Source organism: Grampus griseus (genome assembly GCF_964374135.1).
Source record: "Grampus griseus genome assembly, chromosome: 10".
NCBI classification, from domain to species: Eukaryota; Metazoa; Chordata; class Mammalia; order Artiodactyla; family Delphinidae; genus Grampus; species Grampus griseus.
The window spans coordinates 78,999,286-79,012,683 of NC_139004.1; the positions used below are offsets into that span (position 1 = coordinate 78,999,286).

Consider the following 13,398-nt stretch of genomic DNA (forward strand, 5'->3'; position numbering starts at 1 on the left):
ACCTCTTTCACAGAGTAGAAAGCTGGGACGAGGCTACTTTTTACCCTTTCCCCCACTCCTTTATTTATTTACTTTTTATTTATTTATTTTTTTTGTGGTACGCGGGCCCCTCACCGCTGCGGCCTCTCCCGCCGCAGAGCACAGGCTCCAGACGCGCAGGCCCAGTGGCCATGGCTCACGGGCCCAGCCGCCCCGCGGCATGTGGGATCTTCCCGGACCGGGGCACGAACCCGTGTCCCCTGCATCAGCAGGTGGACTCTCAACCACTGCGCCACCAGGGAAGCCCCCACTCCTTTATTTTTGTTGCCTAGAATTTGGGTGTGATAGCTGGAGCTCTAGCAGCCATATGGAAATAGGGAGGACTGAGGAGAGAAGGAGATAAAGAAACGATGTCCCTGAGGAGTTTGTGGAGCTGCCATACCAGCCCTGGATCGCCTATCTCCAGGCTTCTTGAATATAATAGTGAAATACACTTTTTAACGTGTAAGCCATTGCAGTCAGGTCTCTGTAATTATCAGCCGAACGCAATTCCTAACTGATACAGAACCCATGGCTTTCACGCTGTCGGCTTAAACGTGCGGATGCGTATTTTGAGTGCAGCTATAGAAAACGCAACCCCGCACGGTAGACAGGAGGCATTTCAATAGCCTCATTTTACACATCTTTATCCTACTACGGTTCAGGATGCTACAGTTACTAGATGTCAGAGAAAGGACTAGAACCCAAGTCTCAGATGAAGCTGAGGGGTGACAAGGAACTATGGAACTATGGTGTGAGCTATGGGATTTGGAGATTTTATACTTGCACACATGCATGTGCATGCAACCACATACACACACATGGAATCTCCTGTGGATATGTGTTGCTTTTGCCTGTCTCCATACCATCTACCCTTTTCTGGTAACACAACCCTTCTCTTCTGGGACAGCTGGTCTTTCAACTGAAGTTGTTGGTGATCACGTGCCTCTAGGTGGGCACATAATCCCAGCCGTCTTGACAATGTGATTGGTCCAGAAGTAGTCATGTAACCCAATCAGAGCCAAAGTTCTTTCTGAGACTGTCACTTATTCACTGTATGTGACCTTGGGCCCATGTGTATCTTGAAGGCTCTGTCTCCTTATACAAAAAATGATGGCAAGTCTATTACCTGCTCCACTTGGTGGTTCTAAGAATGAGCTAAAACAATTTAGTAAAGGGCCCCGGCATATGGTGGATATTCACTTACTATTAGCTGTTCATTAGATTTCTTTGGAAAGCTCTCAATTCCCAGGACACCGTCAGTCTCTAGAATAGAAACTACTGTTACATAATATTAACAATTAAGCCCCCAAACCCCACTTAAATCTCCTCTTCTGTTTGCTCACTTGTTCCCCATCACACAAACAAGAGGTTTCTGTCTCTAAGTTTCAGAATAACCACTTCAACTGATTTAAGTGATGAAAAGACAAACCTTGGGGACAGTCCCCATTCTTTATCTGTCTCCAGAATGACAAACACAATCAATGGGATTAAGAAAGTCTGCATTTCTTCTCAGTCCGGAAATCTTAAAAACTAGAGATATGTTCATTCCAATTTGAATCAAGAGTCCAGAAACCATGTGAAACACAAATGTTTGGATGTGGTCATGGTATTTATTCATAGTATATTTTCACACTGTATTAATAATGGAGGATAACACTTATTCATATATTGATATAACTTCCTGGAGCACTCTGGAGTTTGTTTGGCTTTGGGGAATGCTGCCAGGTTTCTCCTAATCTCTTTGGTTTTTGGAAATGGGAGGGCTCCTCAAATCGAGTGTCTGACATGGGCCGTGACCCTTCTTCAATCAGGCTGGAAGGGCAGAAAGACCACGGCTTTGGCACTTCCATTTTGGAAAGGAGAAAAACACAGGACTTCCAAAGATGAATGGAATCCAAAGATTAATGGGCAATGAGAAAGACTCAGGCATCTTGTACTCCACAGTTCATTTCTTCTCATAAATGCCACCAATTACTGCAGCAGCCATGGACACTGGCAGGGTTTCAGGCTCAGGGCTCAAAGGCGTCAAGTCACCAGCTAATATTTTCATACAAAAGTCAATCCTGATGACTAAGAATCCGGTTCTGAGTTTCTCCAGGTGTGCTGAGGTGTCGAAGGTCACCCCCACCCCGTGCATCCTCTGTCGCAATTGTTAACACAGACACCATTTCAGAATCTTGGCAAAACGCTGAGCGGCTCTCATTTGCTTAATGTCACTCTGTAATGAAGCTGCTTGGGGGACCCTCCATTTAACCACAGAGAGACCAAGGCACCATGAACTGAAGTAAAGTATTGATAAGAATAACAACAACAAGAACAAAGTCCAACTCTCTTCCCAAAAAGGCATGTCCAAAAACAGGGGTAAACAGTTGGTCTTATTTTTTCCAAGTGATTCTGTCCACTGGAAGTTGTCCTTTAGCTTCTCCCTTTTATTAAAAGCGTTTACATTTCTGAGTCTGATGATCACTTAAATACATACAACATTAGCACCAAGGCAGCCACTTTTTTCCCAGAGATCACGTGAAACTGAATAGATATTTAACATAATTAATAGCTGGTACAAACTGTGACATCACTGAATTACTGATTGGCTAATGATACGTTCCTAGAAAGGCCAAAAATGTCCTCATACGATTCTTGTAGCACCTTGATGGCGGCTAGGTTGTTTTTTTTAAAAAAATTACGGTTTTAAAAAAGTAACAATAAAACATTTACAGATAGAAAGTAAACAATAGTGTACCGTGATAAGGAAGGATCACTTTTGTCAAAGTACTACATATAATGTAGAGTACGTAAAATGCAGCGGTCTGACTGCAGGGGACAAAATAACGTGAAAGGCAGTCATAAAAGAATCATTTTACGTACAAAAATATTACATCACAATAAATAATTTCAAACATAAATATTAAACTTTACATCATAAGGATATTCCACGTTTATATACACACACATACGTACATGTGTATATATGTGTGTATATACGTATATATATATGCATATGTACACACACACACAGGCATACAAGTCCTCACACACAAACACGCTCACACACATACACCCAAATTTTAAGGTGGAGGTATTTCATCACTATCCTTCATCCATCCCATAACGGCTTCCTCTTCAGAGCACCTGAAAACAAATGAACCAACCAGGAAATGTAAATCTTCTGTCTCAAATGACGTAAGTCAAGAGAAGGTAAACCATAAATTTGTACATAGAGAACTTGAAAATAACACTTACTATTTTCTCTGGATTTAAAAAATAACACTTGCTACAAGAAACATGGAAATTCCAGGGGTGTATAGAGAATAAAATAAAAACCATTAGCCTGTGATTCCCCCAACCTGAGATAACGTTCTTCAAATACTGCTGTATTTCCTTCTAGCCTTTTTTATACATGCACGTAAATGTTATGTATCTGTGCTCACTCGAATGTTACTGTACATAAAATACATATAAAATTTACTTTATTGGATATAAAATATATAAAATACATATTGAATGGGAATCTCTAATGGATACCTGCTGACTCTGCCTGTCTCTCTCCCCTCTTTTCTGATAAACTCCTTCTGGTTCTTTGGCAACCATCCCTCTTCCAGATGAAGCTGTCAGTCAGTCACCCAACTCTAGGTGGGTATATGATCCTAGTCTCCTGGACATTGTGATTGGTTTGGAAATGGCCACGTGACAAATCAGAGCCAGAGTTCTTGTGCAGAACAGATGCCAGAGATGAGCATTTACTTGGAGCCGTGAGCTGTAAAGATGATGTAAGCCTAGAACTGCCAGGGACCATGGTGTGGAGGAGATGATCTGCCTGAGAATGAAGCCACTTAAGAAGCAAGCATTGTTGATGGATGGAGAAAGAAAGAGTCCTGATGACTCTGAGCGTCTAGATCCAGCCATGCCTGAAGTCAGACTGCCGCTTGGACATCTCAGTTACTTAAGACAGTAAGTTTCTTTTTCTTTCTCTCTTTTTTTTTTCCCCCGTGGCCTCCTGAAGTGGAAATAATCCTAATGTGAGATCATAAGGTTGAATATGGATTTTTAATTAAACACTGACACTGATACGTAAGTGTCAACTAGGTATTCCTTTGCCAGGATCCTGAAGAGCCTAACGGGGTAATGGGCTGCTGGAAGCTTGAGGGAAGTTGTAGGAGGGTCGCCTGAGTTGGCTGAGCCCTTGTACGTAAAAGGCACTGGGATGAGAAAAAGAGTGATCAGTTCAGTCCTCTGCCCAGCAGAGGGACAACCTGCTGGCATACTATAGTTATACCAGGAATTGTCAAACTTTAACAGGCACGACTCTCCTGCGGATCTGTTAGAGTGCAGATTCTGACTCTGTAGGTCTAGAAGGAGGCCTGAGATTTTGCACTCCTAGTAAGTCCCCACGCGATGCGGATCACGCCGGTCCTTGGATCCCACTGTGAGTTACAAGTGTGCGGAAGAGTACATTAACTGAGAGGCTCTGGGGTAGGACACTCCTGGGTTATTGCCAAGGGAATCCATCTGACCTTAAGCCAGCTACTTAACTGCTGTGGATCTCAGCTTCCATCTGTAAAATGAGGATAACAGCCCCAGACTGTGGCTTTGTGGTGAGGATTCACTGAAATAATGCCTGCCCGGCGCTCAGCACGGTGCCTGACACACAGTCAGGGCTTCATGAACGTCATTTATGTTACACTTGGAACACGCCTTGGCAGTATTTCTCAAAGGGTGATCTGTGAGTTACCTGCATCAGAATTCCCTGCGTTAAAAATACAGGTTCTTGGATCCACCAGAGACTTAATGAAGCAGGACTTCTAGAGATGGAGCCCAGTAAGCAGCACTTTTAATAAGCACTACAGAGGAATCTGGTACAGGACGTCTAGGGACTGCATGTCCAAGAATGGAGCACAGACGGCCTCAGGCACATGAGGATAGATGAGCAGGAGAGACAAAGGTCAAATAGCACTGAGTCAGCTTCACCTGCCTAGGGGCCAACGACCTGCCCACATCTGCTAATCATTAGGCTACAGAAAGAATGAGACAGAGTCAGGGACAGACAGACACTTACCGTGACTATAAAACTCGAACCTCCAGGCCAGTGCCAGAGGATGGAGCACATTTTCCACAGTAACCACCGCATTTCCCTACGACCCGGGTACCATCCTGCAAAAAGATGCATCATCTTAGTTCACCTGCTTGGCTCATAGGTTTCCAGGGCTTGCACTGGCTTTTAGGGAAATCATTCCTGTACACACAGTAGGTAGCACTTCTGAATAGAAGTGGGGCCCAACATCCTCACCATGGTCTAAAGTAGGGGCTGATGAATGATGGCCTGTGGGCCCCTGTTTTTGTATGGCCCACATCTTCGCAGATTACGTCCTCTCGGAGAATGAGAAAACACTAGGGCAGAAAAACTGAAGTGTAATTTACCTGTACTTCTACACAGACCATTCATGGAGACTAATTCTTTGATCACTTCAAACTCAGCATGGTCTCCTCAAATAAACAACTGAAAAGTCTCAGTAAAATCTACCTACTGATCGAGAACCAAAGGAAACCACTCAAAAGCACTGCTTTGCTTTTTTTAAAAAATAACTTTATTTTTATTTACTTATTTTTGGCTGTGTTGGGTCTTTGTTGCTGTGCGCGGGCTTTCTCTAGTTGTGGCGAGCTGGGGCTACTCTTCGTTGCGGTGCGTGGGCTTCTCACTGCGGTGGCTTCTCTTGTTGCAGAGCACGGGCTCTAGGCCCATGGGCTTTAGTAGTTGTGGCACGCGGGCTCAGTAGTTGTGGCTCATGGGCTCTAGAGCGCAGGCTCAGTAGTTGTGGCATACGGGCTTAGTTGCTCAGTGGCGTGTGGGATCTTCCCAGACCAGGGCTCGAACCCACGTCCCCTGGGCAGGCGGATTCTTAACCACTGTGCCACCAGGGAAGTTCTTTGCTTTTTAACTGATTATTGATGTAGCTCCCAATGTTAAGAACAGCATTTATATTTTATAGTTAAGAAGCAAACCGAGAATACTACTTCTTGATACGTGGAAATGATATAAAATTCAAATTTCAGGGTCCATAAAATTTTATTGGAACACAGCCACGTTCATTCATTTCCCTCATGTCTGTGGCTGCTTTCAAGTTACTACAGCAGGAGTGAGTGGTCAGGATGGCCCTTGCAGTCTCACACTGCTACCCTGCACACACGTCACAGTGACACAGTGTAACGTGATAGCGTTTTGAGTGCCATGAGTGTTGCTATATCATAATATTTCCTTCCGTTTCTTTTATTACCAGTATATGTCAAAACAAGAAAAGACGACAAAAGTAGACTTTACTACTGCACTTTATTATTTTAAGATTTTTTTTTTGATGTGGACCATTTTTTAAAGTCTTTATTGAATTTGTTACAACATTGCTTCCATTTTATGTTTTGTTTTTTTTGGCCATGAGGCATGTGGGTTCTTACCTCCCCGACCAGGGATCGAACCCGCACCGCCTGCATTGGAAGCTGAAGTCTTAACCACTGGACTGCCAGGGAAGTCCTGACTATTGCACTTTTAAGGTACAGTAGCATGTGGATTATTCTGTTGTCACATTTAGATGGCAAAGCATTGTGCTCATCATGCAATGGCACTGCAGCTGTGCTAAAAGAATACAAGATACCAACATCACCACATGCAGCATGTGTCACAATATTCCCAACTCACAGGAGAGCAACGGTCAAGAATTTAGAAAACTTAGAACAGAGTATCTCACCATAGTGTAATTCTTCACAAAAATAAAAAATCAAAATGAGTAAGAATAAAAGATGAAAATGTGTAAGTTTCCAAATGGCTCATTTGTTAGCAAAACAAATAAATGTTTTCTTTGAGTTAATGATATCTTGTTTAATTGTAATTGCTGAAGAAATGTGTCCACAGAAAAGCAACTTGTTTAAGACTGTTATCCTTTGGGTAAGACCAGTTGCTCAACAATTTAATGACATTTGGGAGCCGCATCAATAATCAATTAAAAAACAAAGCGAATAATTGGAGTGGTTTCCTTTGGCTTTTGGTGAGTAGATAGATTTTACTGATACTCTTCAGTTGTTTATTTGAGGAGACCATGCTGAGTTTGAAGTGATCAAAGAATTAGTCTCCATGAATGGTCTGTGTGGAAGTATTTCAAAGAGGTTGAGAAAACACTAGCGCAGAAAAACTGAAGTGTAATCTGCTAAGATGCGTTCACAACTAATCATGGTAAGAAATATGTGCGGAGCGGGAAAAGCTTTAGTTGGACCGATTTACAAAGCTTGTGAAAATGTAAGATGTTTAAAGCCTGTGATTATTCATTGTGGAAAATACGTGGACCTACCTGGTGTTACAGAACCGGTGGTGTTAATAATGAACTTCTTTTTCTATCATAAACTTAACCTGCATCAGTTTTGGAAATTTGGGGTCAGGACCAGAAGCTGAATACCCTGACTTATCCTAACACACAGCAGATTGATGACTCAGCAGTGGTAGTTTTACTGTGATTTTGAGCTCAGGGCTGGGATTAAAAATGTTCTGAACAAGAAGAACTGTTCTCAATCACTGTCATTGAACACTTAATGGCTTTGGACATTACCTTTTGCTACTGACTTGATAATGTTTCTTAATGAATGGGAGCTAAAATTACAAGGCAAAAACTGCACTTATAGGCAAAAGTTATACTGTGGTAAAGTCATTTCAATAACTAACATTGTTTGAATCATAAATCACGTTAAGGCAGGTTGCACACTTCCCACTCTGTCAAATGTTAAAACAAGAAGCTTTATCGCTATTCCACGTACATTTATAGTGGATATATTTTCTGAGCATGAAATACAGTTCCAGCAGTATCTTTGGACTTGGACGTAAGTGCAAAGGAAATTTTCATATTTCAAAATCCATCTAATGAGGTAATTGAGGGGCTTCCATCTCACCTTCAATTACAAGTGATTCATCTGTAATGTAATGACACGCTGAAAGGCAGATATCAAGTGAAAAATCTAATAGAATTCTACCAACACCTGCCAAGGCATGAATATGGTCAATTAAAATGATATGGTTGTGGACAATATTAGTATTTGGCAATACCTATCCCTGCAAAATGACATTTATAAAGATGAAGTACAGAAGATCTCATTTCAGATCCGCATTAACAAATAAACATTTAGAATCAATTTTGACAGCAGAGAACACTAATTAAGCAAAATGTTGTCCTCTCTCAATATTTCATACTTTTCCTTGGTAGATCTGGATAACAAAAATTTATACTCAATTATTATTACACTTTGAATTGAATCACTAAAATTTTTATGTCAATTTGTTCTTGCTCTTGTCATATAAATACATATATAATATCAATATGTATGCCAGCATATTGGCTGGCAAAGTCTAAAATATTTACTAGCTGGTCCTTTACAGAAAAAGGTTGCTGAACCCTGGTCTCCAGCCTTGTACGGGCTGACCCTGCCTGCCTGTCTGGATTTGTCTTGTCCCATCTTTTCTCTCTACTCCCGCTCCTCCGCATTTCTTTGGGTTGTTCTTCTAACACGCCTCTTATAACACAGGGCCTTTGCACATGCTACTCCTCTCACTGGAACTCTCTCCCCTCGCCCTCTCTGTGTGCACTGGACCACCCAACTTTTGCCCAGTATATTCTTCAGAACCCAGCCCAGAGGGCACTTCCCCTGAGAAACCTTTCTGACGCAGTTACCTGCTGCACAGCACCCTATAACATGGGGTAGTTCTCTCTTTATGTCTGTCTTCCCCCTAGAATGTAAGCCCCATGATGGCAAGGCCGGTGCCTTGTTAAAATCCGAGTGTTTCCAGAAGCTAGCTGTGTGTGGCTCATGACGGTTCTAATACACATCTGGTGAATGAGTGAAAGAAGGTGGCTGAACAGGTACACTCTTCTTGGTGAACTGCAATTCAGATGGCCCTGCTAATCAGTCCCCTCAATGCTTCCCCGTGCTATGAAAAGCTCCTTGCTTCATTGTGGCACCATACCCCAGTCTGAAAATTACCATGTCATGTGAGCCACCCCCTACCCCTGACTGCTGAACAAGGTCTGGCATCTAAGGTGTTTTACATTTTCCTCTACTGGGACTAACAGTGGTGTGAACCATACTTGTGCATGCATTTCAGGATATCTTTGGGCTATATTTGATTCATATGGTCAAACTATGAAAGTCTCTTGAAAACAATGGATACTCTCACTTAAAAAAAAAAGGAAAAAGAAGAAACTTTCCCATTTTGCAGAAAAAAAACCAAACAGAAAAAATAGTTCTACTCTTTTAAAAATTTGCATGTTTTTGATTATGAGTGAGGTTAAGTTGGGAGATCGATTTCTATCACCCTACTTGGTCTTGGTTTTAGGGACCCCTGTTAGTTTTGGAGCTAGTCTGATATTACCAACTAGATTTGATGCCAGAACAACTGGTTTTCTAGCCAGGAACTTTTTCCCTAAGCTGAAGTGTACATCTGGTGGCCCTAAGGATGCTGACATAGTAGGAATGTCTTTTGTCTCATCAAAGCTTATTTTTTACCCAAACTCTTCCTGCTCTGGCAGCAGAGATCAGATTGCCTCAGGCTTGTATCATGTCTTTAATAACCTCTTTAGGGCTTCCCTGGTGGCGCAGTGGTTGAGAGTCTGCCTGTCGATGCAGGGGACACGGGTTCGTGCCCCGGTCCGGGAAGATCCCACATGCCGCGGAGCAGCTGGGCCCGTGAGCCATGGCCGCTGAGCCTGCACGTCCGGAGTCTGTGCTCCGCAACGGGGGAGGCCACAACGGTGAGAGGCCCGCGCACCGCAAAAAAACAACAAAAAAAACCCTCTTTAAACCTCCGTTTCCTGGTGCATCTGTAAAATGGGGATAATATGAGTCTCCCCTTATAGGTTTGCTGCAAATGAAAGGAAGCATACAAAGTGCTCAGCATAGCAGTTGGCCTAATGTAGTACTCTGTAAGTATTAGCGATCATTGTCATAAAGGTGTTTTTTATGTGTGGATTACCATCATAGCCTGTTCATGGAGGTGAGGAGCAGCCTGAGTAAGGACAAAATCGCTGATACTAGCTCTGCAATGTTCATTTTATTGCATTAACTAGGACTCAATTTGATTTAGGTAAAGCCTGAACTAAAACTTACTTCTATTACAGAATAAAAAAAATGTACTGAGAAAATGAATAGCAAATACATGATTGTCATGGAAACAGTGCCTATTTCAGAGAAAAACGGTATGTTTTCCAGCACTTTTGAAGCACCCGCTGCCATACAATGAAACACTAATTGGAAAGCATTTTTATTTCTTCATTAAAGCAAGCCCTCTAGAAATCTCTTTTCTATAAATATTTTGTTAGTAGAGTTTGAGCTATTACATATAATTAAAATGAATGACCTCTGTTCCATTAAGAACAGTTTATAGGGCTTCCCCGGTGGCACAGTGGCTAAGAATCTGCCTGCCAATGCAGGGGACACGGGTTCGAGCCCTGGCCCGGAAAGGTCCCACATGCCGCGTAGCAACTAAGCCCATGCACCACAACTACTGAGACCGCGTGCCACAGCTACTGAGCCCGCGTGCCACAGCTACTGAAGCCTGCGTGCCTAAAGTCCGTGCTCCACAACAAGAGAAGCCACCGCAATGAGAAGCCCGTGCACCGCAACGAAGAGTAGCCCCTGCTCGCCGCAACTAGAGAAAAGCCCACGCGCAGCAACAAAGACCCAACACGGCCAAAAATAAATAAATAAATTTACTAAAAAAAAAGGAATAGTTTATAGTTCATACTTTTCACTCCTTTCTCTGCTTTTTGCAGTCAATGTGACCAAGGTAGGTTGACTCATGTAATTTAGCAAAGCCAACACATCTTTGATTGAAATGCGCTTATCTGCATTGCTTTGGAGTATGCTGGGGATGAAACTGCCCATAAAACACAGTATTTTTTTTCCCGACTATAGTCCGAATCACACTTATATATATGAATATATGTATAAACATCTAATCTTCTATCGGTTTGTACAGAATAAAATGTACACATCTATAAAAGGTAGTTTCACTCTACTTGTCTGTAATATGATTTTCATACTTGGTGGATAATTGGGTTTTCACAAATGAATTGTGGGTTAGGAGGCAGCTTATGGAGGACTGATACTATGCTTGCTATGTGCGTGCACACACACAGGTATTTATCACGTGATCTTAACTCCACCGGTTGCAAATGAAGTAAAAGATTAAAAGACAGGAACTGAGTCCATCTCCCCCACAGTCATGCAACTTTCATTAATTTTTAATTTCAAAGCAATTCTTCCATTTACAGCTCTTCCCCTAGAATAAGGAATGACCGTTGGGCCCCAAGGCCAGGTACCTCAGAAACACAGGTCCCCAGCCCTCTGTGGACCCTGCCCATCCCCCAGGTACCCGAAGCAGCACAGAGCCCTGAGGGTACCTCTCCCATCCTGCCTAAATGAACCTCCCTTCACTGTGCCTGGCTCTGAAGGCCATTCCGGAACTTCCTCCTGGACAGAAGGCCAGACAACAGCTCTGAGAAGGGGCATCTTTCTGGGGGTGGGGGGATCGTCCGGATGGGGCCTGAGGACCCTTTCACATCCTGAGCACATTCATGAGTTGAGGATGCACAGAATATCACTGGCAAAGGAGCTCAGAACGCCAACCTGTGCTCTCCAATCTCACAACCGGGCCAAGCCCCTCTTTCTGTCTGGCTGCCCCTCACACACAAGCAGAGTAGAAACTCGGTATCCCTAAGTCGAGCCGGTACAGCTGAAGCATCTGTCTAGCGGTCCATCCCTGGGTCCAGGGGGCGTCCCACATGCCTTACTCCCAGGTGAGGCAGGGCCCACATGGACAAAATCCACGTGGTGCAGTGGGGGCCAGCCAGGTCCAGGCTCAGCCTCTGCTCAGGCTGCAGTCCCTTGTCCTTCCATTGCTAGCAAGCCTGCTTCCTTCATCACTTTGATCAATCCTGCAACCTTAAGGCAAGCCTCAGGCCCATGAAAATGTTGTAACATTAACAGCTAATACTTACTGTGCCCCTGCTGCCTGCCCAGTGACATGTAAACAGCTTTATCTCCCTATTTCATTTATGCTCCGCAAGAACCCAACTGGGTAAGGACCACCAGGGTCCCCATTTTATGCGTGAAGAAACGGAGACCCCTGAGAAGTTAAATAACTTGCCCAAGGTGGCAAGGCTGGTAACAGCACATCCAGCGATCTGACTTAAGGGTCTGGGGCTTAACCTCTGTACACTGCAGCCTCTGTAGGCTTTGATTTCAGTACCCTTCCAAGAATCTGATGAGAAAGCTGGAGGAACGGGATTGAATGCATATACACTGCCCAATACATAGGGGCTGTTTCAATAGCAAAAATCATTATTCTTATACACACACAGGCAGCCAAGAATGAACCTTGACACTGGGTCTTGTTTTTACCAGATTTGTAACTGCTGGTGAGACCACGTCCCTGCCCTGCACGTGGTTCTGGTAATTCAGTTCTACCCTGAATGACTAGAGTTTTCCTTTAGTTTCGCTTGGGGAAAACATTTTATCGCCAAGCAGGTTTGGAAAATGGAGGGTTTCGTTGTGTTTTTCTCTCTGTAGCTCCCAGCAGAAAAGTGAAGGGAAGTGAGAGTGATGATGTGCTGGGTGAATCAAATCAGGGCTATTTGGAGAAGGGCTTAGGACTGGCCAGGATCTGCGTGCCGTAGAGGACACCAGCCTCGGTCCCTCAGAAGCAAGACGGTGCTCAGTCATGGTGGGAGCAGGACATTACACAGTTTTCTAGAGTGTGTTCCATGGACCACTGGTAATTCAGGGAAATTAAAAGGTGTAACTTTGAAAAGAAGGCTCTGCGGTTGGTTTAACTTAGGTCAGTGATTCCTAAAATGTGATCCCAGACCAGGGCATCGGCATCACCTGGAAAACTGTTGAAAGTGTACATTTCAGGCCCCTCCCCAGGCTGGCTGTGTTTTAGCAAGTCCTGGCCCAAGTTTGAGAACAAATGATTTAGGGAAATGCTGGTTTGAATAAAACCACACAGGTTTCCCTCCTGTACACTTTATTCCACCCTAAAATACACACATGCTTACTGCGACTCTTCAAGAAGGAAAAAAAATATACAATTTTTCCAAGTGTCTTTGCCTGCGGGAGCCTATTTTCCTGGAGTATCCCTAGGGGATGCTGCTCTGTGGACCGCACAGCAGGTCAGGCACACGAAGCATCATTTCTCGGGGCTGCTAGGAGCTAGAGATTGCTCAGTGCTGGCTCCTGGGGATTCATAAGGAGTGTTCGACAGACCCTTGAGATTAATTTTGAGCTCAGGCTCTCTGAGCTGTCATGGAACACCAAGATTTAAAAAAAAAAAAAAGTGCTGACAGGCAATTA

General features: G+C 43.5%; 1 protein-coding gene across 1 annotated transcript in view; it reads right to left on the bottom strand.

The window, feature by feature from the left end:
* Positions 1-1,654: 1,654 nt before the first annotated feature.
* ADAMTS9 (ADAM metallopeptidase with thrombospondin type 1 motif 9) overlaps positions 1,655-13,398 on the bottom strand; it is a gene marked incomplete at its 5' end in the record, with an annotated part of 174,170 nt that continues 162,426 nt past the window's right edge. Inside the window, 2 exons of the mRNA XM_082662846.1 lie at positions 1,655-3,150; positions 5,075-5,169. Of these exons, the coding sequence (XP_082518972.1) occupies positions 5,080-5,169 (90 nt within the window). The remainder of the gene's footprint in view (positions 3,151-5,074; positions 5,170-13,398) is intronic.